General features: G+C 47.0%; 1 protein-coding gene across 3 annotated transcripts in view; it reads right to left on the reverse strand.

Moving 5' to 3' along the window:
* The window catches only part of PCID2 (PCI domain containing 2), a 321,918-nt gene that overhangs the window by 124,608 nt on the left and 170,519 nt on the right, over positions 1–26,791 (reverse strand). For all 3 annotated transcript variants that reach the window (XM_086934305.1, XM_086934306.1, XM_086934304.1), the window contains exon 11: positions 20,913–21,013. In XM_086934305.1, the coding sequence (XP_086790431.1) occupies positions 20,913–21,013 (101 nt within the window). The remainder of the gene's footprint in view (positions 1–20,912; positions 21,014–26,791) is intronic.

Here is a 26,791-nt window from a genome sequence, read left to right on the forward strand (position 1 = left end):
CTGCAGACGCAAAGCTGAATGTCCAGCTGGACTCCCGGGGCTGGGCTCTTGTAAAATGGGCTGGGAACAGCCAGGAGCGCCTGGGTGTGTCTAAACAGAGACACGGTCAGCGCGGGGGGTGGGGCGGAACAAAGACACGGATAGCAGGAGGGGGGACGGACAGCGGGATACACAAAGACACGGACAGCGGGAAGGGGGACGGACAGCGGGATACACAAAGACACGGACAGCGGGAGGGGGGACGGACAACGGGATACAACTAATGCGGTACCATGCCATTAGACTAGGCAGCTTCCATCTGGGCGACATGCGTTTCCTTTCCTTTCGGGCAGGACTATTGAAAAAAACATGTGTTAATAATCTTTTGATAATAATAAGACGATCCCTAAAACACCTTACACAATCAGATTGTGTCTATTCGTTTATTTTTGCCGTGCTTCTGGGGAAAGGCGATAGGTATTATATGCAATTAACGTTGGGGAAAGACCAAAATAATGATGAACAAGCTAATTTCCTTTTTGTAGTCATACCCCCAGGCTGAAGCATACTCCTCTCGCCCCCGCGGTTTAGTATCCTGCATGATAGCTCATTAATTTTTTTGCATTTTGACCGCTGTTTATTTGCAATTCCAAATGCAGTAACTGGGAATTCCGTTACAGGTGTGGTAATGCCACCCAGTAACGGTAAAAACGTGTTGTGAATTACAACACTATTACCGGGCCCAGTGGCATTATCTATATATTTGCCGCTGGTGGTGGTCCTGCCTTTGCCATGGAGGGGAGAGGGGTGCTGGCAATTCCTGTCCTGCAGCAAACGCATGTAAGAGCTTTAGGGGCAGGGGGGAGGTCGCCGCCCCCAAAACTCCTTCCGCCCCATCCCCCTTGTACGCCACTGACCGGGCCACTCGTGATCTTTTTTTTGGGGGTGGGGCAGATTTATATAGCGCGATCTTGACCCGAAGGTATTGGAGCGCTTTACACGAGCACACGTTATGTTACACAACGTAGGACACACAATTTATTGTTAGGCACCGGGACATTAAGTGATTTGGCCAGAATCACAGAAAGCTGAGCCGATGCCTAAACTCGAACCTGATTCCCCAGATCCAAAGTCGGCAGCTCTAGCCGTTAGGCCACAGCCTCTCCCAATTTGTTTGAATTTCTGATCCTGACGTTGCTTTGAGCCAAGACAGAAAGCTGTGCTTAGATCAGTACTTTTCGGTGACATATTTCCGTAGACTCAGATAAACAGCTGACACCGTGGGTGGGGTTGAGGTTAGAACGGGCCTTTCCTTACGTGGACCCCGAATGTCAACGCAACTCTATCATCCCGCTCTGTTGCGAGCGGCCGGGTGCCGAGGCCTTTTGAAGGGCACGAGCATAAACACAGTTGGTGCGGCTGAGGGGCTGCATGGACTCAGTGTTTAGTATTCATGAGACGGACTGAAGGTCACTGCTGGGAAATTGGGAATGAATATTGAAAGGCTAAACGCACACTAGAGACGGCGATCATGGAAATTAGCACCAGACGGTCACATTTGTAGCGGACCCAGGTGTACTGGAGTGGAAGAGCTGCCCAGGAAAACACAACGGGATGGGCAACGCTGAGCAGCTTTGGATGGAGGGAGCTATGTGATTGCCCATGAAGGAGGCATTAGATTGTGGGAGTGCAATCCTTAGTTTATTCAGAGCAGCTGGGAATCGTTAAATATTTTCGCTAAAAACAATATTTTTGGATGGCTATTTTATTATAAACGTCATTGTTAACGCTTGTTAAAACAACAACAAAAAAACGGACACGGACAGCGGGATACACAAGACACGGAGTGCGGGAGGGGGGACGGACAGCGGGATACACAAAGACACGGACAGTGGGAGGAGGGACGGACAGCGGGATACACAAAGACACGGACAGCGGGTTACACAAAGACACGGACAGCGGGAGGGGGGACGGACAGCGGGATACAACCATGCGGGACCAGGACGATCTTAGCAATGAGTACAAACATCCATGTGAGAAAAAAAAAAGTACACGCCCACAGTGGCCCACGTCTTCATGACGTTCTAAAATGGGCGGGATGGGAAAAAATCTACAGAACACCCACGAATCTGCTCCCGCGAAGATTGGCACATCTCTCTTTGAATGGCTAGCCTCCATTTATGGAGCTAGCCAATGGAAGAGAAGGCGGGACAAAGTGCCCATACTGCTAACATAAGATTTCACCTGCGCGAACGCTGCTGGCGAAACCTAAAAAGGGGATAGAGCAAATCCGGCGACCTACAAGCCGATTAGCCATATTGACTCTCTCCAGAATTTTTTTTGCAAGCAGGTGTTATGAAGGATGCAGGATTGGATGACTGATCTTGAGTGATTTCCAGGCAGGTTTTCGTACAAAAGTCAGTACTCTGGGCCAGGCCTTCCGTCTCCTCTGTATTTATTGGAAGGTAGTGGCTGTCTGGGGGAGGGGGGGGGGGGGGGGGGGGGGGGATTATATGTAGCCTTTGTTAATTTGCGCACAGCATTTGACCTTGTCCTCCGGGCCAGACTCTGGAGAGTATTGAAAGAGATGGGTTTGCCAGCGAACCTTTTAGATATTTTAATCAGACTACATTCGTCTAATGCAGCACAGGTTATGTGGATGGTAAACAACCAAGTGACAGGAAACTTCCCAGTCCAACGTGGGGTGATACAGGGATGTGTGTTAGCCCCCACTCTTTTTACTATGTTTATTAATGGGGTGGTTGATTTTTTAGATAGAGATGGCTGTGATGCCCACAAATTCGGAATAAGAAGAGTGACTGCACTACTCTTCCCCGATGATACTCTTTGATCTCTAAATCTCTGCTGGGTCTACAACAACTTTTAAAGGATTTTATAAGGTCTGTGATGAGCAGTCTGGTTTTAAATGAGGCCAAAACCAAGTACATGATTTTTAATAGAGGAATGACCAAACTGTCAAAAAGACCTGTCCGGGATGGTAGCTCCGAACTGGAGCAAGTATATCCGTCTGTCCCCATCGATCCCCTGGAGAGCCCATATTGAGAAAGTAAAACTACAATGGGGGGGGGGATACTTTATGGTGCAGAGCTGTGGGGTACGGGCAATTCAAACTGCCTAACAATCATTGAAAACCATTTTCTAAGATGATTGGTAGATCTAACCTCTAGCTCCCTTTGACAACCCTGTATATGGACCTTGCTCACAGACAGTTAGTACACAAGTTGAATTACAAACTCTTAATGTTCTGGTATAGGCTACGGACAGTAGACGAACTTGAAACCTATCGAGAGGCCCTGTCTGACCTTCTGAAATTCTCTAGGGCAACATCGATCAGGTGGTTCACTTCCCTAAGGGAACTATTGGGGAGGTTAGGGATGGAGGCATTCAGGTCCAACCCGGAAAGTAGGGTCCGAACTTTGATGGCAAAGTTAAAAGAAATGTACTGGTAACTGACACTTGCAACGGACTTGGTGAATCCTGTGGCCAATGACTTTTGAATTTTAAATCAGTCCCCTGTTTTGAGTCTAGTATTGATGAAATAGTTCTCCCTTTGGCACGCAAACTTTTTTTTTACAGTTCCACTATAAAACTTTGCCTACCAGATGTTTTTGCTCTAGGTGGTGCCATAGTGCTTCTACTGACGATTTGTGTTCTGCATGTAAAGCCTGCCCGGAATAGATTGTTCACTTACTTTTCTTCTGCTCACATTATTCATCTCCGAGGACATAATGGATATTTCCACTGTGTAGACTGCCAGGCCCGGGTCATTATCTTGAGGTGTTGAGAATTTTGTGCACAGACACTCGAAGAGTAATGGTTTTTGGCCTTTCAATATATTGGTATGCGCTGTGGATCAGTAGTGGGAAATCATTGGCATGAAGCACTTTATTTTCTTCAAAGTTATTGTTCCCTGTATTCTTTGCACAATAATTTTTATGGTCTGGGTTCCTTTTATCCTACCATATTTACCTGAAAATGTTGTACTGTGGATCAGGCATGAAAAATCATTGTATGAAGCATTTTACTCTCTTCAAAGTCACTGTACCCTGTATTTTGCACAATTATTTTCGGGACTTGGTTCCTTTTTAACATATTTATCTGACAAAGTTGTTATACTTCTGTTTTTATACTTGTGCTGTGTACTTTTGTGGATCTGTGTGATCGAAATAAAGTTATGATGATAGTAGTATTTGCGTGTCATCTGCATAGTTTATTTATTTATTTTATTTTGAAGGTTTTATATAGCGCGAACAAGATCTTTGCAGATATCAGAGCGCTTTACAAAACAAAAACACCCAAAAACAGGGGGTAGGAAAAACAAGAGAGCGATTAACAAGCTTTTGAGCAATGAAAACTTATAGGTAATAGTGGATACCAAAATAGGGTATATACATCAGGGAGCATAGTCAATCAGCTAAAACGGCCTGACCTGGTCAGAGCCGGTCGCTCCACCTGCCTCGTGCCTGACCCCCGAATGCTGCCGCCTCCGCTGCCCGCTGTGCCTCTGGTGTGCCCCTGAGCTGCTGTGCCCCTGAGCTCGCCAAGGATCTGGTCTTGTGCATTATTTTATTTTTAATTATTGTCCTGTATTGTAATTGTTGTGCTCTGCATTCATATTGTTGTGCCCCCTGATTGCTGCCGCCACCGCTGCCCGCTGTGCCTCTCCGGTTTCGGTTTTGTTTGGATATTGCAGTTGTTGTGCCCTGTGCCCCTCCACCCCGCCGCTGCTCAGCCCAACCCCCGTTCCCTCCTGCATCACCGCTCCTCCCCTCCCCACTCGCCACCCCACTCCCGCCTCCCAGCTGCTCCTCCCTCGCTCCGCCCCCTACACTCTCCAATTATGGCAGAGTGGCAAACGCGCAGCATTCACACGCAGGAGGCGCGCCCTATGCGGGCCGAAGGCGTGTCAAAGGTAAGCCCGTCTACGCCCGTCCGCGTCTGGACCGCGCCCAACGCCAGAACCCCTGGCCCCTGCAGTGGCCATCCACCCCGCAGAACATACGACACCAAAACCCTCACTGCCCTCAACACCGGCAGACACCCCGACTGCCACCGAGCTGCCCCAGGCCGTACCCATGGACCCTTCACATGCCAATCCTGCAAGTTCTGCTGCATCAGGACCCACACTACAACCACAAACGCCAAACACAGCTCCAACAACAACCACCTGAAGTGCATCCTGCTCAACACCTGCTCGGTCCACAGACACGCCATTGAACTATGGAACCTACTCGACACCACTACTCCGGACGTCGCCTTTCTCACGGAAACCTGCATGAACGCCTCATCAGCACCCGACATCGCCATAGCCATCCCGGACGGATACAAGATCATCCGAAGAGACAGCATCAACAAAACAGGAGGAGGCATCGCGATCGTCCACAAGAACACCATCCACATCTCAACCAGCTGCGACGACACCCTCATAGCCACCGAACACCTCCACTTCCAGATACACACCGACCCCAAGACAACACTCAGAGGCACCCTCATTTACAGACCCCCAGGACCCCGTACACAATTCTGCGAAGACATCGCTGACCTTGTCAGCCCACACGCCCTCCCTTCCGAGGACTACATTCTCCTAAGAGACCTCAACTTTCACCTGGAGAATAACAACAACAACAACACTGCCACCCTGCTTGATAACCTCTCCAATCTCAGACTCAAACAGCTGGTGAACACCCCCACTCACTACGCCGGACACACGCTCGACCCAATCTTTTCCTCCAGCAAACACATCTCCTTTAATCACACCACAGGACTCCACTGGACGGACCATAGCTGCGTCCACTTCAGCTTCAGAAAGACAACGACTCACCACCACCCGCAATAGGTTCCCCGCAGAAGCTGGAACAAAATTACCCTCGACCAGCTCACCACATCACTGAACCAAAACCCTCTCGCCAGATCTACGGACCCAAATCAAGCAGCCATTAATCTCGCACAATGGATCACCCATTGCGCTGATGAACTGGCATCCCCGAAAAACCGTCCCAACAAACCAGGAAGCAAGAGAGCCTCCTGGTTCAACGACGACCTCAAGAACTCCAAAAAGAACTGCTGCACCCTCGAGAAAACCTGGAGAAAAAACCCAACCGCCGACAACATGACCGCCTTCAAGATCGCCACACGCAAACACCACCAACTGATCCGCACCACTAAGAAGTCAGCATTTAAAGACCGACTAGACAACAACACCCACAACAGCAAAGAACTCTTCAGAATGGTCAATGAGCTCAACAATCCCAGCGCCGGCAACAACGACATCACTCCCTCTTAAGTTCTATGCGACTCACTAGCCTCATTCTTCCACAGCAAGAACGCAGACATACATAACAGCTTCGGCGACCTCTCCTCTCCCCCTACCTTTGAACTGAAGCCCCCTACCACCACCCTCCGCGCCTGGACCCCAATCAGCACCGAAGACACCATTGGCATGATGAACTCCATCCACTCCGGATCTCCAACCGACCCATGCCCCCACCACATCTTCAATAAAGCCGACTCCGTCATCGCACCCCAGCTCCGAGATATCATCAACTGCTCCTTCAACACCGCTACCTTCCCGGAAAGCTGGAAGCATGCCGAACTCAGCGCCCTCCTAAAGAAACCTTCTGCAGACCCCACCGAACTTAAGAACTATCGCCCCATCTCTCTCCTCCCGTTCCCCGCCAAAGTCATTGAGAAGACCGTCAACAGCCAGCTCGCCGCCTTCCCTGAGTCTAACGGCTCCCTTGACCCCTCACAGTCCGGCTTCCGAGCTAACCAGAGTACCGAGACCGCCCTCATCGCAGCCACAGACGACATCCGGACACTGCTCGACAACGGGGGAAACTGTGGCCCTCATCCTTCTGGATCTTTTCGCAGCGTTCGACGCGGTATGCCACCGCACCCTAGTACAACGCCTCAGGAACGTCGGATTACACGATAAGGCATTGGACTGGATCATCTCGTTCCTTGCCGGAAGAACCCAAAGAGTCCGTCTCCCCCCTTTCAGATCAGAGGCCACTGAAGTCATCTGCGGCGTACCACAAGGATCTTCGCTCAGCCCCACCCTCTTCAACATCTACATGAGCCCCCTCGCATCCATCGCACGCCAACACAACCTAAATATCATCTCCTACGCTGACGACACTCAACTGATCCTCTCCCTCACCAAAGACCCAACCACCGCCAAAACAAACCTACACGAAGGGATGAAAGACGTAGCCGAATGGATGAAGAACAGCCGCCTAAAACTGAACTCGGACAAGATGGAAGTCCTCATCCTAGGAACTTCCCCCTCTGCCTGGGACGACTCATGGTGGCCCCCGGCCCTAGGCAGCGCACCCAAACCAACGGACCATGCTCGCAACTTAGGATTCATCCTTGACTCCTCCCTCTCCATGACAAAACAAGTCAACGCCGTCTCATCATCATGTTTTAACATCCTGCGCATGCTCCGAAAGAACTTCCGATGGATCCCCACCGAAACTAGGAAAATGGTAACCCAAGCACTTGTCACCAACCGACTTGACTACGAAAACACCCTCTACACCGGAACCACAGCCAAATTGCAGAAAAGACTTCAACACATTCAGAACGCCTCCGCCCACTCATCCTGGACATACCTAGACACAACCACATATCAGAACACCCGAGAGACCTGCACTGGCTCCCTATCAGCAAGAGAATCACGTTCCGTCTCCTCACTCACGCACACAAGGCCCTCCACAACCTAGGACCCCGCTACCTCAACAATCGCCTATCCTTTTACACCCCCACCTGCCAACTACAATCGTCCAACCTAGCCCTCGCCGTGATCCCACGCATCCGAAAAGCCACCATGGGAGGAAGATCCTTCTCATACCTTGCGGCCAAGACCTGGAAGTCCCTCCCCTCTCACCTCCGTCTTACCCAGAACCACCTCTCCTTCAGGAAGCAACTCAAGACCTGGCTATTCGATCAGTAACGATCCCCTTTCCCTTAAGCGCCTTGAGACCCTCTGGGTGAGTAGCGCGCCATACAAATTTCTGACTTGACTTGACTTGACTTGACAGTCAGATAAACGAATATTACAAAGGTGAGGATTCTCAAATAGTTCCAAAGTGAAGTACAAGTTCAGGTGAATTTAGCCATGAGGATAGCTTTCACTTCTTTCTTAAAAAAATGTAGAGGAGGTGAGAAGTCTGGTTTCTGGAGGGAGAGAGTTCCAGATCCTGGGTGCCATTCCTGAAAAGGAGCGCTTATTTGTTTTTTCCTTCCGGAATCTACGAGGTTTCAGAAGAATATTCTTTGTACTTCTTGTGTTTCTTGAGCCACCAGAAATTGTCAGCTTCTGAGTGAGGTAGCCAGGTGAGCTGTGGTGTATAGCCCTTTGAGTCATGAACGCAATTTTCAGATGTATTCTGGCCTCAAAAGGCAGCCAGTTTAAGGATTTTAGGTCAGGGGAAATATGAGAGTGTTTTTTTGATCCAGTGATAAGTCTCGCTGCAGCGTTCAAAGAGGCTCTCAGGGGCTCAGTTGTAGAAAGGGGAAGCCCGCATAGGGCGACGCTACTGTAGTCTAAGCGCGGCATGACTAGGGTTTGTACTGCAGTTTGGAAGTCCTTGGCTGGGAGGAAGGGTTTAAGTTTCCTCAAAGTATTGATTTGGAAATTAGCTCCCTTAGTTGCCTTGCTGATATGCTGTTGCATGTTGAGATTTGCGTCAAGTGTTATGCCTAAAGATTTCGCTGAGTCCACGATGGTAGGTTGGACATTGAGTGCAGTTAGGTGCTTAAGCCAGGATTGAGTGGTGGAGCTTTTCGCAGGAGGTGAGATCAGAAGGAACTCAGTTTTCAGAGCATTGAGCTTGAGGTGATTATCGGCAAGCCATGATTGGGTGTTTCTGAGCGTTGAGTTCAGCAGTTTGATGTCTTTGGGGGATTGTAATTTCAAATATAGTTGGGTGTCGTCAGCGTACATGTGAAAGTGTACATTAGATGCTTGTAACAAGGTGGTGAGAGGTTCCATGACCAGGTTGAACAATGTTGGCGATAGGGAAGATCCTTGTGGAACGCCTAATGTTACAGGCACTGGTGAGGACATCAGGTTGTAGCTCTTGAATTTCTGAGATCGGTTATGTAAAAAGGAAGTGAACCACTTGAGAACAGTCCCAGATAGACCCATTCTGGTATTTAACAGCTCGAGTAAGTTCTCGTGTTTGACAGTGTCAAATGCTGAGGAGAGATCAAGAAGGATGATGAGGCAGGTATCGTTCTGATCTAGGATTTGAAGGGCGTCATCAATTATGTGTGTCATAGCAGTTTCAGTACTGTGTCCTGCTCGGAAGCCTGATTGATGAGGGTTTGAATAAGTCAAACCGATCCATGGACGCATTTTTCCAACAGTTTGGCAAGGGTGGGAATGTTGGTAATAGGACGGTAATTGTTTAGGTCAGTAGGGTCAGCTGTTGGTTTCTTGAGTATAGGAGTGACTTGTCCAACCTTGAGGGAGTCGGGGATGCGTCCTTGTTGAAGTGAACTGTTGATAATTTTGGTCCAGAGTGGTAGAATAAGTGGGATGAAGTCCTTTACAGCGTTAGCAGGAAGGGGGTCTGTGAGGTGGTTAGAGGGTTTCAGTGTGGTGAGCAGTTTGTTAATTGTTTCTTCAGAATAGGTGTCAAAGGATGACCATGTAGCATGGTTCTTTGGTTCATTGGGTGTTATGCTGTGGGGGTTGGAGTAAAGGCTTACGTCATTGAGAAGATCGTTCCTTATGATCTTGTGGAGTGTAGCTTGTGGAGTGTAGCTTGGTGACCAGCGCCGGCTACTTGGCAAACAAACAAAGAAGAACATCATCATTCCCGGCGTGCGTTCCACCGAATCGCGCAACTTCAAAAAATGGCCGCCGCAGTGGAACGCACAACCCTGAAGACGGGAAACCACCATCTCTGATGACCCCGCGAGTCCTGGCGATCGCCGTGTACGCCCGGCTGCACCGGAGAGTGGCCCTCCTCCCACCCGCTCCAAGGCGCAGACCGCTAGCTGCTGTGCCTGGACTGGCCGGGGGACGTCGGCGATCACCCCCTCCCGCCCGCATCACAGTACAGGAGGTTGGATGCGGAACCAGGAAGGACGCCGGTTAGTGGAGTGGGCTCCCGGAAGCAACGGGAAACGGATGGATAAGTGAAGAGGCGCCAAGTTACAAGGCATAAGTTACAAGGCAAGGCAAACTGTTGGGACACCCCCTCCCGCCCGCACCACAGCACAGGAGGTTGGATGCGGAACCAGGAAGGACGCCGGTTAGTGGAGTCGGCTCCCGGAAGTACCGGGAAGTACTGGGCAGACACATAACTACAATCAGATCTATCTGCGATCTAAGCATTACAACATCAAAAATTCTGCTGGCAAGATCAACACGCTTGGGAGACATAAGGTATTTATCTCACCCCACCCGCCTGCCCACATTTTTAGACTACCTCCTTTGTACAAAATGGCGGGGGCCATAAAACTGCTTACATTCCTAAACTACCTCCTTGAGCAGCAACATGGGGCCATAAAACTGTAGAAATAAATCCTCGCTGGTACCTTTGATGTCCACGAGGCTCCACAGCTCTAACCTCTAACTCCCCCACTTTCACTCCCAGCAAGCTATGAGCAGTGCCTGCCTGAATAGAAAGTGAAATGGTCCTGCTCTGAGCCCAGAGCAACAACAACAGACAAAGGACCATCATTTCTATTTCTACCCCCCCTATCAGTTCGGCCATCTTAGTTTGTCTATCCTGGGGAGACCATCATGGACTAGTCATTCCTACCATCGACCTAAAGACCTAAGGCCTCTTAGACTCTCAGATTACTTCTGCACAATCACACAGCTGGACGTTTCTTACGCCGGATTTAGATAGTCTGCTTTTTCACAGTGTTATTTATTATTATATTCCTGATTGTATCCAGCACACCTCACTTTTCTGCACCGATTGCTACCCATATTATTGCCTCGTACAGTAGCACTATATTCTATATTCTATAACCCTAACTGTATCTTGCACATCCCACTTTATTTTCACCGGTAATGCACCGTTTGCTACCTCATATATTCTTTCTTTCCTTTGCTGCTCGCTAATGCCACTTGCTGTGTCATTTAACCTCTGTCATTTTATCTGTTTGTGTATTTTTCTCAGTTCTATTTTTCATATTTTCATATTTTATGCCTCATACATTTCTCGTTGCTGCGCACTAATGTCACTTGTTGGTTCATATAATTATGTGTGCAATGATATTCTGTCACGGACTCCTGTACCTTACATATTTTAGATTTAGAATACTCACTACTGTCACCTCGATTATATATTTTATGGTTTGCACAGTGTTATATTCTAGTATTTTGTACCTTACATATTTTTGACTACTCACTATTGTCACCTAGACTAGATATTTTTATGGTTTGCACAGTGTTAACTGCTAGTATTTTGTCAGTATTATATTGATATATTCTGCACTGGTTTAAAAATGTACTGTCGAATACCCCACACAGACTTGTCACCGATTACTACCTCAAATACCTTGGCAGCTCACTAATGTCAGTTAATCTTGTATGCACCGATTACTACCTCAAATACTGTGCCAGCTCACTAGTGTCACTTCCCACTATATCACTACTATTGTCTGCCTTTGTATACTGCGTATAGCATTACTGTGCACTCACTAGTGTCACTTTAGGCCCACGCAACTGTTTAGGACAGTGCACCCTTCCCTCCTACACTCCACCTTCCTAGTCTGTCCTCCCATCATGGAACCCGTCGGCAAACACACATATAGAATCAACTACCCACCCTCACTCACTAAAAAAGCCGCTAAACGCTTTAAACACAACTTCCTGAGGTCCCACCCTGAAACTCCTTGTGCAGACACCTACTTCTCACCAGTCAATGGTTCACTGAACATTGATATTATCTTCCACACCACACGCAGAGCCCAATGGAGAAACACGTTCCGCACCTTACTCACCGTCTCCACCTCCAGGAATTTCGCGTATGGCCTAAAACTCACCATCACTCCATCCCAACTCTTCCCGGGCAGAACAACCATCACTATTTACAATAACGGGATTATCCTAATTCAATCCACAGACAAGAACCTGGAACTACTAGACAACCTGTTCCCCACGTTCAAGCAATACCTCGCCAGTCATCAGCCCCCCACTCATAGCACCCGCAGGCCTATCACCCCTGAATCCAGAGCCCCCAATCACAACCCTCCTAACCTAGCTCAACCCCAAAACGACACGCACCTTCCCTCCACCCCCGGCACTTTAGACATTCACCCACCTAATGTAGCTACCTCTCACTCCACATTTACAGACATAGATCCCTCACCCACACATTCCAGCGGCACCCCCTCCCCCCCCTATAACCTCACCTTGTCATCCTCTCATACCACACCCATTCCTGTCACCCCTGACACCACAGCCTCAAACCACATTCATCCTAACCTAGCCCAGCCCCAAAACGACTTGCACCTCTCCTTTACTCCCGACACCCTAGTCACTCATCCACCTACCGTAACTACCTCACTCCCGTCGAGCACAGACATAGTTCACTCCCCCTCTTACACCAACCACCCCACCCCTTCCCCTCACACACCAGCCCTCATCCCCTTTCCCACCCTTGACACCACGGCTCCCACCCAAAACGACATGCACCACCCATTTACTCACGGTACCTTAGTCATTCACTCACCTACCGTAGCTACCTCACATCCCTCAAGCACAGACATAGATCTCTCCCCCGCTTACAACAACTACCCCACCCCTTCCCCCCACACACCAGCCCCCATCCCCGTTCCTCTCATCCTCATTCCTCTCACCCCTGATACCACAGCTCCCACCCGCAACCCGTCTAACCTCGATCAACATCAGACTGACACACACAAATGCAAACCCCACCCTTTATCCCCCCCATTCTCAGCCCGCACTTCCACCCATTAACTAATCACACAGAACACACCACCTCCATCAACTCAACTCCACCCTTTCAAAAAAGTACCATCTACAATCCCACTACGCCCCCCAGTCTCACCCCCCACTACCCAACCTCCACCCCCTTCACCACTAATAAACGCCCATCCTCCACCCTACACTCCACGCCTACCACCAATACTCTCATCCACACTACCAACCTCTCCCCTATGTCACCCACGACCGAGCCTCCCATCCCCACCTCCAACACATTTCCCACAGGGGACCACATTACGGCCTCTCTCCTCCAGCTCAAAGGAGACATGGACATCATCAAACAACAACTACTCTGTCTATCACGCTCCAGTTACCCTTCACCCAACACCCTCCACCAGATCAAACAGGACATCCACATCATCAAACAAATACTCAGCACACATCCCAGACACCACTCACGCGCCTCCTCCATCATCTCCGCTCCCAACTGGTCCTCCATCCGGGCGGCAAACTCTCGCACTCGACCACCACCGCACTGGACCTCAATCCCTGTTCACAATCGTGAAAACCGCCCCCATCGCTCCTGCAACCCTCTCTCGGACCTAGACACAATCACCCTCCTCCGCTCCTATGACTCAGCTCCCCATAGCAACACACCCGGCACTCTCACTGCCATTCCCACGATTCACTCTAATCCCCTTAGACCCCCCACGCTGAACAACAGAATCGCTATCCATAGTAACCTGAGTAAAGTCCCCCTCGCTCTAGAACACCCTTCCACCCTCGACACACCCCGTCTCAAATGCACTCTCCTCAACTGCAGATCAGCCGCTAGACACTCCGCCGCTATCGCCGATCTCATCATAAAATTGGATCTTGACTTAATCATCATGACTGAAACATGGCTAACAGAATCTTCTACACCTATAATGGACATTTTGGTCCCCCCCAACTACCACATCACTAGACTTGACAGGTCTGGCAATAAAAAAGGTGGCGGAATCGCATGTATATACAGGAGCAACCTCTCTGTCTTGAAAGTAACTTCCCCTTCCCTACCCTCCCCAACTTCCTGTGAATATATCTGCCTCGATATTCACAGTGAGGACAAACCGATCTGCACTCTGCACGGCATTTACCACCCACCCGGTGACAACCTTACCTTCTCCCAACAAATCATGGACATGATCTCAGCCAACTCCGGGCGACAACTCACACAAATATACCTTGGTGACTTCAACCTCCACTGGAACGATCATAATGATGCGGTGGTAAAAGGTCTGAAGAATTTCCTTAACGCCCTTGACCTCACTCAAATTTGCAACAGTCCAACACACAAGAAAGGCTCTATCCTCGACCTCATCATCTCCAAAGAGGCCACTATCAAACTCGAATCTATCCAACCCTGTGATTGGTCGGACCATCATACCATCACATTCTTCATCAATGAAAAAGTTAAATTTAACCCCGTTCAACCCGCCAGGCCCAAAGTCTGGAAAAGAGACATGAAAAAACTAATCTCAAACTCTCTGCCCCCCAACAGCTGCAACTTACTACTTTCTCCTGCTGGCGTTAAAGATGTCCAATCCTTGACTGATCACTATCTTAACACTATGACCTCAATAATTAATGAAGTCGCACCCTTGCAACTAAAAAAAGCCACCACAAAAATGTCCAATCCCTGGTACGACGGGAGTCTCAATGACGATAGACGCGCCATGCGAATGGCAGAGCGCACCTGGAGATCAGCTCCCTCCGCACTGAACCTAAAAAACCTGAAGAAAAGGAGAAACGCCTACTTCAGGAAAATAAAACGATCAAAATCAGACTTCTTCAGCCGTCAGCTTGACCAAGCCAAAAATCGTCCGAGAAAGCTGTTTGAGCTTATCCGAACACAATCCAAAGAACAACCCCAACATCTCAACACTATGTGCGAAGCTCCCTCCTGCGAGGACTTCGCCTCCTTCTTTAACCAAAAAACTGACAACATAAAGAATGACCTCCTCATAGACGCAAGCCTCTATCCCAAACCCCACCGCATAGCACCCACTACACCAAAAAACAATGCCACCTGGTCAACCTTTCTCACCTACACGGAGGAAGAAATTGGCAAACTGCTCAGCACTCTGAAACCATCCAATCACCTCACGGACCCCCTTCCTGCTAACGCTGTCAAAGTCCTTACCCCGTCGCTCCTTCCACTCTGGACCAAAATCATTAACAGCTCACTTCAACAAGGGATCATTCCCGACTCCCTCAAAGTTGGTCAAGTCACACCTTTGCTAAAGAAACCTACAGCTGACCCCTCTGACCTAAACAACTACCGTCCCATTACCAACATTCCGACTCTTGCCAAACTGCTGGAAAAATGCGCGCAAACACAATTAACTAAACACATTACTCAGTTTGATCTCCTCAACTCTCATCAATCAGGCTTCCGAGCAAATCACAGTACTGAAACTGCTATGACTCACATAATCGACGACGCCCTCCAAATCCTAGATCATAACGATACTTGCCTCCTCATCCTCCTTGATCTCTCCTCTGCATTTGACACTGTCAAACATGAGAGCTTACTCGAACTACTAAACACAAGAATGGGCCTATCTGGAACTGTGCTCAAATGGTTCACGTCCTTTTTGCATAACAGGTCGCAGAAATTCAAGAGCAACAACTTGATGTCTGCACCAAGACCTGTATCGCTAGGCGTACCACAAGGATCCTCCCTATCCCCAACTTTGTTCAACCTAGTTATGGAACCTCTCACCACCTTGCTGCAAGAATCCAATGTACACTTCCACATGTATGCTGACGACACTCAACTCTATCTCAAACTACAATCACCCAAAGACATCACGCTCTTGAACTCAACGATCAGAAGCACCCAATCGTGGTTGGCCGCTAATCATCTGAAACTCAATGCCCTTAAAACAGAGTTCCTTCTGATCTCACCACCCGCGAAGAGCACTACCGCACAAATGTGGCTTAAAGACCTAACGGCACTCAATGTCCAACCCACCATCGTGGACTCAGCGAAATCTTTGGGCATAACACTTGACACCAATCTCAGCATGCAGGAACACATCAACAAAGCAACTAAGGGAGCGAACTACCAAATCAACACCCTTAGGAAACTTAAACCTTTCCTTCCAACCAAAGACTTCCAAACTGCGGTACAATCGCTAGTCATACCTCGAATAGAATACGGCAGCACCGCCCTCTGCGGTCTCCCCCTAGCCACTACGGCACCCATCAGAGCCTCTCTAAACGCCGCAGCGAGACTTATCACTGGATCAAAAAAACACTCACACATTTCCCCTGACTTCAAATCCCTGAATTGGCTGCCGTTTGAAGCCAGAATACACCTGAAAATCGCTTGTCTGACGCACAAGGCTGTCCACCTGAGCTCACCTAGATACCTCGCTCAGAAGCTGACGATTTCTGGAGGCTCCAGAAACACTAGAGGTACAAATAATCTTTTGCTAAAGCCTAAAAGATTCCGCAAGGAAAAAACCTATAAACGCTCCTTCTCAGGAATGGCTCCCAGGATTTGGAACTCGCTCCCCCCTGAAACCAGGCTCATCACCTCTACCATACTTTTCAAGAAAGAAGTAAAAGCGATCCTCATGGCTAAATACACTTGAACCACTACTGGAGATAAACTACAAAGACTTGATATTCATCTGTACTACTTGTCGAACCCTTTGTATTGTTATTTCGATTCTGAAATTGACTTATTGATTGTTTTATGTTATCACCTCAATGTACCTTTAACATGATTGATGTATCTGCGTATACATGCTCCCCTCCTCTGTAAAGGGCTCTGATATCTGCGAAGATCTTGTTCGCGCTATATAAAACTTTCAAAATAAATAAATAATAAATAAATGTTATCAGTCTTTAGATTAAAGAAAACAGAGAAGTCTTCACAGGATGGTGTATCACCTGTAGTGGTATGCGATCGTTCCTTGGATTGTGTATTGATTAGTTCAAACAGTTTTCTTGGTCGGTTTTTTGCTTGGTCGAGCTGGAGGCTGAAGAAATCTGATTTTCCTGAAGTAGGCGTTTCTCTTTTTCTTCAGAGTTTTAAGGTGCAGTGCCGAAGGGGCTGATCTCCAGGTGCGCTCTGCCATACGCATAGCCCGTCTATCTTCGTTGAGTCTGCCATTGTACCATGGGTTGGAGTTTTTGGAGGAGACTCTTTTCAGTTGCAATGGGGCGGTCTCATTGATTATGGTAGTCATAGAGTTGAGGTAGTGGTCGGTCAAGGATTGAACGTCTAGAGCACCGGTAGGGGGAAGGAGGAGATTGCAGCTGTGGGAAGGTAGAGAGTTTGGGTTGAGTTTCTTCAGGTCCCTTTTCCAGACCTTGGATTTGGTGGGTTGAACAGGGTTAAATTTAACTTTTTCATTGATAAAGAATGTGATAATGTGGTGGTCTGACCAGTCACAGGGTTGGATTGATCCAAGTTGGGTAGAGTTCTCTTTGGAGATGATAAGGTCGAGGATAGAGCCTTTATTGTGGGTCGGGCTGTTGCAGATTTGGATGAGGTCAAGAGCGTTCAGGTAGTTTTTGAGGCTGTTTACCACTGCGTCATTGTGATCGTTCCAGTGGAGATTGAAGTCACCAAGGAAAATGTGAGTGTTTTGCCGACCGGAATTGGTTGATATTGTGTCCATGAGTTGTTGGGTGAAGATGAGGTTGTCCCCAGGTGGGTGATAGATGATGTGCAGAGAGCATACAGATTTGCTCTCGCTGATGACATCTCGGCAGAAGTATTCACTTGAGGTGAGCGAGGGGGAGGTGACTCTAGTAACGGAGAGGTTGCTCCTGTAAATACACGCAATTCCACCGCCTTTCTTGCTGGTCCTGTCAAGTCTAATGATGTGGTAATTAGGGGGAACTAGAATATCCATGATGGGTGTAGAAGATTCAGTTAACCAAGTTTCAGTCAGAATGGTTAGATCAAGGTCCAGTGTATTAATAAGATCAGCGATGTCTGAGGAGTGTCTAGGGGCCGACCTGCAGTTGAGAAGCATGCATTTGAGCTTTGGGGTGTAAGGGGTGGTAGAGTGTTTTAGAGTGAGGGGGACTTTTTTAAGGTTGTTTGGGACGGAGCCTCTGTTGTTTTGAGCGGGGTGCCTAAGGGGGTTTGGGTGAATCGTGGGGATGGAAAGGTGTGTGGTGGTTAAGTGGTTTTGGGGAAGTGGGTCATATGAGCTGAGAAGGGTGCCTATGTCGTGGTCCGAAAGTGGAGTGACGGTGCGTCTGGAGCGGATGGTGGGATTGCGAGCAGGGATTGAGGTCCAGTGTGGGAAGTTGTGTGAGAGGAAGAGTAGGATGGGTGGGGGATATGTTGGGGGGGGGAAGTGGTGGTCCGTAGGGCGTGTCTGTGTGGTGTGAGGAGTAACTCTTTGAGAGTTTGGAGATCTTCTTTGACTTGGAGGAGGGTGGACATAATCATGTCCAGTGTGGGATTGGGAATGGAGGTGGTAATGGGTACTGAAGGTGTCTAGGTATCTATGTTACTGGAGCGGGGGAGTGTGGTGTTGCTGCAGGTGTTGGTGGTATTAGTAAGTGGGTTAGTGTTCGGGAGGGTAGGTAGGTTGGGTGTGAAGGGTGTGGTTGAGTTGGGAGGGTGAGTGTGGTCTGGGCGTTGCGGGGGAGCAGGTGTGGTAGTGAGGACTAAGAGTCGGGGGGAGAAGTTGAGGGATGGGTGAGGGGTGTCTAGGGTGCAGGTGATGTAGTGGGGACTGAGAATGGGGGGAGAGGTTGCTGGATGGGAGAGGGCTAGGGGTAGCTGTGGTGCAGGTGAGGTAGTGGGGACTGGGAATGGGCGGGGAGATGGGCTGTGAGGAGGGCCTGTTGTGGGGAGTGCAGTTGAAGGGGGTAGGGTGTTCTGAAAGTCTAGTAGGAAGAGGGAGGGCAGGGTCCTGTTGGGGGGTAGAGGGATGTAAGAAGAGGAATGAGCTAAGACTGTGATTGAGGGATGTGATGTGACTGTAACGGGTGGGTGAGGGAATAAAGTGCTGAGGGGAAGGGGGAGATGTGTGTCAGTGTTGGGAGGCGCTGTGGAGTCAAGGTTGTTAGGATTGGAGGCCAGATGGATAGGGGTCTGAGGGTTGGAGATATATTCTTTGAAAGTGGGGAACAAGTTGTCGAATAGGTCAATGTTCCTGTCTGTGGATTGAATTAGGATAATGCCGTTGTTGTAGATAGTGATGGTTGCTCTAGCTGGGAAGATTGGGAAGGTGCGGTGGAAAGTGTTAAGCCATGGGCAGATTGCCTGGTGGCGGAGATAGTGAGTAAGCTGAGGAACGCTTTTCTCCATTGTACTCTACGTATAGTGTATAAGATGATGTCGGTGCTCTTGGCTCCCTTGTTAAGTGAGAAGTAGGTGTCTACAAAGGGGGTTTCAGGGTGGGACTTCAGGAAGTTGTGTTTAAAATGTTTGGCAGTGTTTTTGGAGAGCTCTGGGGGGTAATTAATTTTATAAGTGTGCTTGCCCGTGGGTTCCATGTTGGGAGTAGAGGTGTAGGTGGGTGAAGGAGGTTGTGTGGGTAGGAGTAGGTAAAGAGCTATGGTAAGTGAGAGAAGGTGTGGGTGTTTAGGCTGAAAAGTGTGCATGAGGATTAGACAATGTGACTAGTCTAAAATGGGTGCTTCATTAGGCTGGGTAAGGTAGAGAGGATTGACTAGTCTAAGATGGCCACCAAGATGGGGAGGTAGAGAAAAGTATTATAGTCCTTCTTTGATGTTTTGAGACTAGTTTCAGTTTCTAATTCAGGGCAGACCGAGGAAGACCAGTTTCAAGCTTGCTGAGTGGGGAGTCCTATGAGGTGAAATTGATTGATCAGTATTGGTAATGACTTCATGTAGATGTTGAAAAGCATGGGCGAGATGATAGAGCCTCGAGGGACCGCAGCATTTGTAGAGTACGATCTGAATGAGAGAGGTGGGGTATGGATGACATTAGTTCTGTTTCAAAGGTAGGATGTGATCCAGTCTAAATCAGTCCCCTCTAAGCCGGCTTCGAAGAGTCTTTGTACCAGAGTGTCATGGTCAACCGTGTCAAAGGCAGCCGAGAGGTCTTCCTCCATAGCCATTGAGCTCTTAAGTCCCCAAGCCATTTTTAAATACGAGGCTTGCACATTAAATCAATGTAAAAGCTCTAGGCGACATTCCCATTGTCACTAAAATTTTGAAGTTCAAGAGCCACTCTGGCATTCAGTAAAGCCACATTCCATCATCCTTGATGTGCTACTATAATGTGTTCTGGTTCGTCCAGTCATTTTGCCTTATGATTGTATTGTTTTTGGTGAATACCATTTTACAGAATTATTTAGGCCATATTGCTGTTCTACGTACAGCATTCTGGCACCTTACAATTAGGATCCACTTTATGAAACACATACTGTAATCCGGTACATTTTAAAATGGAAAATACTGTTTGTGATCAATGCTTTCTCTGCCGCTTATGGATGCAATGTTGGTTTCATTGAACATATACAGGAAAAGGATCATTAACATTTAACAATTTCTACCCAAAATATTTTTTCATGTAGTTTAAACCAATCTTGCTTTGCTAAAGTATTGGAAAACGTGTTGAAATATACCATTATTTTTGCTATAAGAAACCTGGGGTCCAGTTGTGGCTGCTTCCACACAGTAGAAGACTACCTTTTACAGATCCAAATTTGCCACTGTTCTCTTACTGAGTAAGGCTGACACAAATTGCTCCACTTCTATAAAATTATTTTCAGAATATTATGAAAAATCAGGAAAAGCAACTGATTAAATCAAATGAAGAAAAATAAGAAAAAGCCCATTAATAAAATACCATTGTTTACCATTAAAAGTGTTAAAAAGGAAAATAAACATTACTATACATGGACATTAAGAACTCCTAACTATCACATTGTGTATTATGTCAAATGCCAAAAAAATGAGTAGAATAATGGTTTTAACAAGGCACGCTATCAATGTCTTAACTCACCAACAACATTTTCACTGGAAGTAAGTAAATGAGAATCATCCTTTTGTTCTTTTGACAAGAGCGGTGGCAGTGCTCAAAAGCAAACGTCAAATATTCTTCAGCTATGTGGTAAAAAAAACAATTTTAGCAAAACAATCTAAGTAAAACAGGCTTACACAATCTGTGAAAATAGAACCATTTAAAGAAACTACAAAATGTTTGCTCTGGTTAAACTACGTTGTGTAAAATCTTCCAACATGATTGAAAAAGTTGGTACAACCACTGTATGTCCGATAGGATCCATAGTTCACATTCTCTGCATCTGATCCTTCTAAAACATTTTGACTAATCGAACATCACAGCCACTCTCTGAGGATGTTTTGTCTGCAGGTGTATAATGCCAGCATCCCCTACCTACAGCTAGGTCAATCTGCCTCTGTTTTAAGGAAAAACCTTAAAATCAAACTTTTCAAGAACTCATTTGTATTAAGTTTTCTCTCCACAGTATGTGAATGAAGAATTCGAGTTAGTGGTGTGTACCTTGTCCTGCTGGACTCCAATGGCCAAATTCAAACAGTAAGATTACTGCTCTGCTTGTTGCTTTTTTTGCGAACATATCAGAGGTCCAAACGTTATTAAAATTGCACTATAATTTCAGGGCTTCGAAGGTGGGGTCTGTGTCCATGTGATTTTCAGGGGTCATGATCTCTATATGTGTTGCAATTAAAACAGAAAATAGGCGTGGAAGAGAAACAAGTTGCAATTTTACAAAACAAAACACTAGATTCCTTTAAAGTAGAGTAAGAAGAGAAGTATACCAACATTTGAAACAAAAATGTAATTATTACCAGGATTTTGCTTGCTATGTTTGTACTTGAAGGCAGCAGATGCAAAACATGTAGTGGGATGCACAAAGAATAATGCTAACGAGGACTTGATGGATACCTAAAACAAGTAGTGGAAAGCTAGCATAAGACTTGGACTTTCAATTTTTGTGGATCTAGTTCACATGTGAACAGTAAGCACATTAGTAAAGTATGTATTGATCAGAATTTTAAATGCTCTTCTGTGTCTGAATGGTTGCATGATAATTATATCAATAATACTACATTTGTATTTTCCAACCATGTAGTAGGTGAAATTCTGTCATTATGCCACTCTGAGTCATCTGTTACCTCAGAATCCGTAACTCACGCTGCCCCAGCTCTAGAACAGATATTTAGGCAGAGAAAACTCTATGTGAGGGAGGCAGCCGCTCTACCCTGTTTCAATGTACACCAAAGAATCTGTTTCCAGTAGCAGAGAAGCAGATTAGGAAAAGTACTGTGAATACTACAGCATAAATAGCAAAGTCTTCACACCTTTCAAGAATTACAAAAGTTGGGGACTTCTATCTGTAAGAAGAGTAGCTTGTCATCCAAGGAGAAGCTCCATCAACTGAAAAGGGCTTTCAACCCATCTGTATCTGATGGAAGAAAAGAACATCAGAGACATGGGAAACAGGAAAGCAGAGGGATCTCTGGTGAAATAATGTTTGGTTCCTGAAGAACGAGATTTTAGATTCGCAGTTTTTTTAAAATTTATACAGTTTTGTTAATCGAGTCATGACTGGTTATCAAACAGATGCCAAACGTGACAGTATCAATATGAAAGTTTGGATTTAGACTAATTACAACTTGCAAGTTGCCTACATAATTGTAGAGCAACGACCCAAGCTCCTAATCAGGACTGTGATAAAACTGAGTTAAATCTGAAACAACGGGGAAAGCACAGAGATGTTGGATAATCTACACATTTGGTTTATGAAATTTAATACTTATGGGAAATTCTGTGTACTAACGGTAAGAACTGAATTCACAGCAACTAAGTTCATTGCACGCAAAGCTCAATGAGATGCTGCTGCAGGAGGTCATGGTCAAAAAGGGGAAAACAGATTACAGGGGCGAAAGAAATCACACAATGACATCTTCATCAGAAATGCACTTCAAATCTTTGAAAACATCGATCAACATGGACTCTTTATTGTGCCCTGCTCTAAATGAAGCATAATTAGTACAGAGGATATTGGTTATCATTATGTATTCATACAACTGAGTTGTGAAAGCCCTTTAAAGCAGTTGAAAGAAAATAGCAATCTACTGATAGAAAAACACTTGTTTAAATTACATTGGTTAGCCCATGGTTTATTCAAGCCAGCAAAGATTTAAATACGTTCATGTATGTATTCAAGTTTGCAGTAATAATGGGCACAAAAGTCCTTGAAGAGTTTAGTAGTCAGTGGACTGGCCTGGACCCTGTACATTTACAGGCAGTTATGAGCTGTTCTGTTTATGATAGGGGAGAATGCTTTAGAGTCGAGTTAATTTGCAGGTCATCCTCACAAATTTAGGTCAATGGGCCAGTGAGACGTTGCTGAACATACTTTAATAGCAAATAGCTGCAAGTCCTTCAGCGAGTCTGGGGTGAACCTTGAGGTTGTCTCATGAGAGGTGGTCATGGTCGCCTTGGATTAGACTAAGGTAGTCTTCACGTTGTTGATGCTATAATAAGAACAGGTATATTAGAGTTGATTAAACTCGTACACACATTACTAAGGTAGCTAAATTGTAGGCAGTTATTCAGATTTGAAATAGTATGGGTAAAAATAAGTTTGGACCAAACCATCAAAGAACTTGCACAGAATTATGATGGTTATGCCAAAGTTTTGGCACATCTAAAGTTGCACAAAATATTTAGGGAGGTGAATATAAACAGCAAACAAGATTCTGAATTGGTGCACTCCTGGTATACACACCCTGCTACCCGGGGTGTGATAGCCAAAACCAGGGAAGCCCTGGGTGGCATGCAAAATATCAAAAGAAAATACCGAAAAACACACGGAATTCCAAAAGCATGAAATGCATTCAAATGATAGACTTTTTTGTTTGTTGCAAAGTTGAAGTTGTATTGCAGGCGATTTTTTCTTTTCCACCGTTATTCACATTCCTTGATCAAACATGTCTGCTGCCTGGCTATTACGTCCTGATCATTTCAATGCATTTCATGCTTTTAGACTTCTGTGTGTGCTTTAGTATTTTCTTTTGACATCAAAGAACTTGGTAGGGATTAGTGAGGTCACATGAGTTATCCTTACTGACTGCAAGAAGAGTGTACCAGCAAAGATTTAGGTTTCGATGCAGGTAGCAACTGAGATAAAGGATCGACTTTACATGGTATGGTCAAGACCCGGATAAAACCCATTTACCTGCATAAAAAGCCAGGTCATTAGGCGTTGTTGAGCAAGGCAGACTCTTGAACAATTCTTGGATCCAAGCCGCCTCTTAGTACTGAGTGCTAGCTCAGTGAGTGGACTTTAAGCTGAAGACATGAAATTAGAGAACTAGCATTCTACCCAGCCGGGATCGTAGGAAATAGCTTTGCTCAAGGGCATGTGAAAGAAAACGCTGTATATTTTTTGTAGAACTATTGGCCTACATTTCTAAAGAAAACAAGCCAACTATCTAAAAGCCAGGAGGAGATTTTTGGGGAATTTTGGCGGTGCCCTATTAATCCAGGAGTAAATAGCATTGCTAAGTCAATAAAGCCTATGCACCTAAATAAGTCCACTAACTACCCAATCTTATCACTATCTCAGCTCATTAGCAAAAACTCTGTTTAGAAGTACCAAGATTAAGTAAAAAATGAATCGTTGTCAGGAGCAGCAATTGCTCTTTGGAAGTCTATGCCTGCTGCATTAAGAACCGAATCACTGCCTATGTTCTTCAGAAATCATTTAACCGCTTCCGCGCTTTCCCGCTGTGCGCTGAAGATTCGAAAATCGCGGGTTACGTGGCAAAGCCAGCTCGTCATGCGCGTAGCGCAGGCAACGCCCATGACGAGCTGGCTTTGTCATCCGCGCGGAAGGGGTTAAAATCCCTTTTTTGTATTATCTGACGTCAGAGTGACTCCTGTTCGTTCCATTACTAATGCTTATTGTTAGAAATTAGATTTTTGGGAGGCTAGGGCATGTGCCAAAGCCAGGCAGAAACCACCATTCTAGTCAGGATAAGGGAGTTACACTCCTAAAATAACACCTGCTCACCCCCTTGGTAGCTTGGCACGAGCAGTCAGGCTTATCTTTAAGGCTGTCTGTAAAGCATTTGCACATAAATGTAAATGTAGTGCTTATATATAGCGCACAAATCACCCCCGAAGGGGTCTCAAGGCGCTGTGCACATACCGCTGTGGAACCCTTCCTGGCCTTTTCCTGTGAAGTGCCCACTCCTGGGCACCCCCAAGGTGAAGCCAGGCATCCTAGCCCTGTTGGGGCCGTTGTGGAGATTAAGCAAGCTATTGCCCAGAGTTGCAGAGTGGGACCCATGATTAGAATAGGCACCGATAAGAGAATTATAAGGTCCGGGGAAATTGAGCCTAAGACCCGCCGAGGCGGAAATTGAACCCTGGTCCGAGCCAGACTACTGCATCAGGGTCTGCCGCTCTAACCATTGAGCCACACTTCTCCACAGTAATACAGTGTAAGCACTACAAAAGGATACCACACCAGTTTAGAAAAAAATCCAATATTTCTATGTACTTAAGACAAGATCAAACAAGATAAAATCCACAATAGAGTACTTGAAAATTTTCGCTCATCAAAATAGGCTTGAAAAATAGTTCCTTGATGTCGATAGCTCTGTCAGGGGCTGTCATGAGCAAACAAATCCAAACAGTTCTGGCTGACTGCAGTGTTGCGGGTCAGCGACAGTGTCGGGAAGACGCACAAACAGTACCTTTTTAGAAATGCAGGGCGTCGGCGACCCCTCGTTGGGCTTCTGAAAGCAAGGCGTCTGCAGGCGTCGGTTCCAGTGCAGGCGTCGGTTCCGGAGTCCGGTGCAAAAGTCGGCGGGTCCTCGAAGTCACACATGTTGCAGATCGAACTCCTCTCAGTAGAAGTCAGGAGCGCTGGCGTCGGGTGCTGCAGTGCGACGTACAGCGGTGCAGTGCCCTCAGGTCGTGGTGCAAGCAGCGGCTCAGTGATGACATCGTCGTGAGACCAGGGTCGCGGTGTAAAATGAATTTGGTGCTCGTCGTGGTGCTGGAAGGTTACGGTGCAAGCAGCGGCGTCATCGGCTGACGAACTGGAATCAATGGGACCGGCGTAGGTGGGCCGGGGTAGGTAGGCCAAGGCTGTGGTGCGAGATGAGAGCGGTGCATCATGTAACTTTAGGAGAGTTACCTTTGAATCACGGTGCAAGCAGTAGTGTAGATTTTGGAATGGGGCGTCGTCGTCGGGGATACCAAGGCGCCGTCGTGAAGCTAGGCAGTGCTGCGCCCACGGGTTGAGGTGCGAGCAACGGCTCGGTGGCGGCGTAGGCAGGCGTCATCGTTGAGACCAGAGTGGCAGTGCCCTCTGCAGTGCCGTCATGACACGGAGTCGGCAGTGTATTCGTAGACATCATCTAGTTGCTTACCTTCTGTTGCAGCACAAAACACACAGTTCCCAGTGCTGAGGGTAGAAGAGCTTTAAGTCTTTGCTGTTCCTGAGACTTCTTGAACAAGAGGCAAGCTCTACCTCAAGACCTTGGAGAAACTCACAAAAGTATATTCCAGAAACTTCAATCCTTTCACTGTCCAAGACAGAAGCAGCCACTCTAGGCCAACACAGCAAAGTACACAGCAATGTGGTAGTTCCTCCCACAGCTTCTCCGGCTCTTCTTCTTGGCAGTCTTCATGGTCCAAAAGAGTTCTATAGTTCAGGGGTCTGGTCCCCAATATTTATATCCTAAAATCCTTTGATCTCTTAGGCAGAGAGTGTCTGTGCCCAGCTAGAACCAGTTCTGCCTTCTCTGGTGTGACTTCCTGGCAGGAGGTGGAGACGGCATGGTCAGAGGCAGACCAGGCCCTTTGAGGTGCAAGGAAAT

This window comes from Lissotriton vulgaris, chromosome 8 (genome assembly GCF_964263255.1).
Source record: "Lissotriton vulgaris chromosome 8, aLisVul1.2, whole genome shotgun sequence".
Classification (NCBI taxonomy): Eukaryota; Metazoa; Chordata; class Amphibia; order Caudata; family Salamandridae; genus Lissotriton; species Lissotriton vulgaris.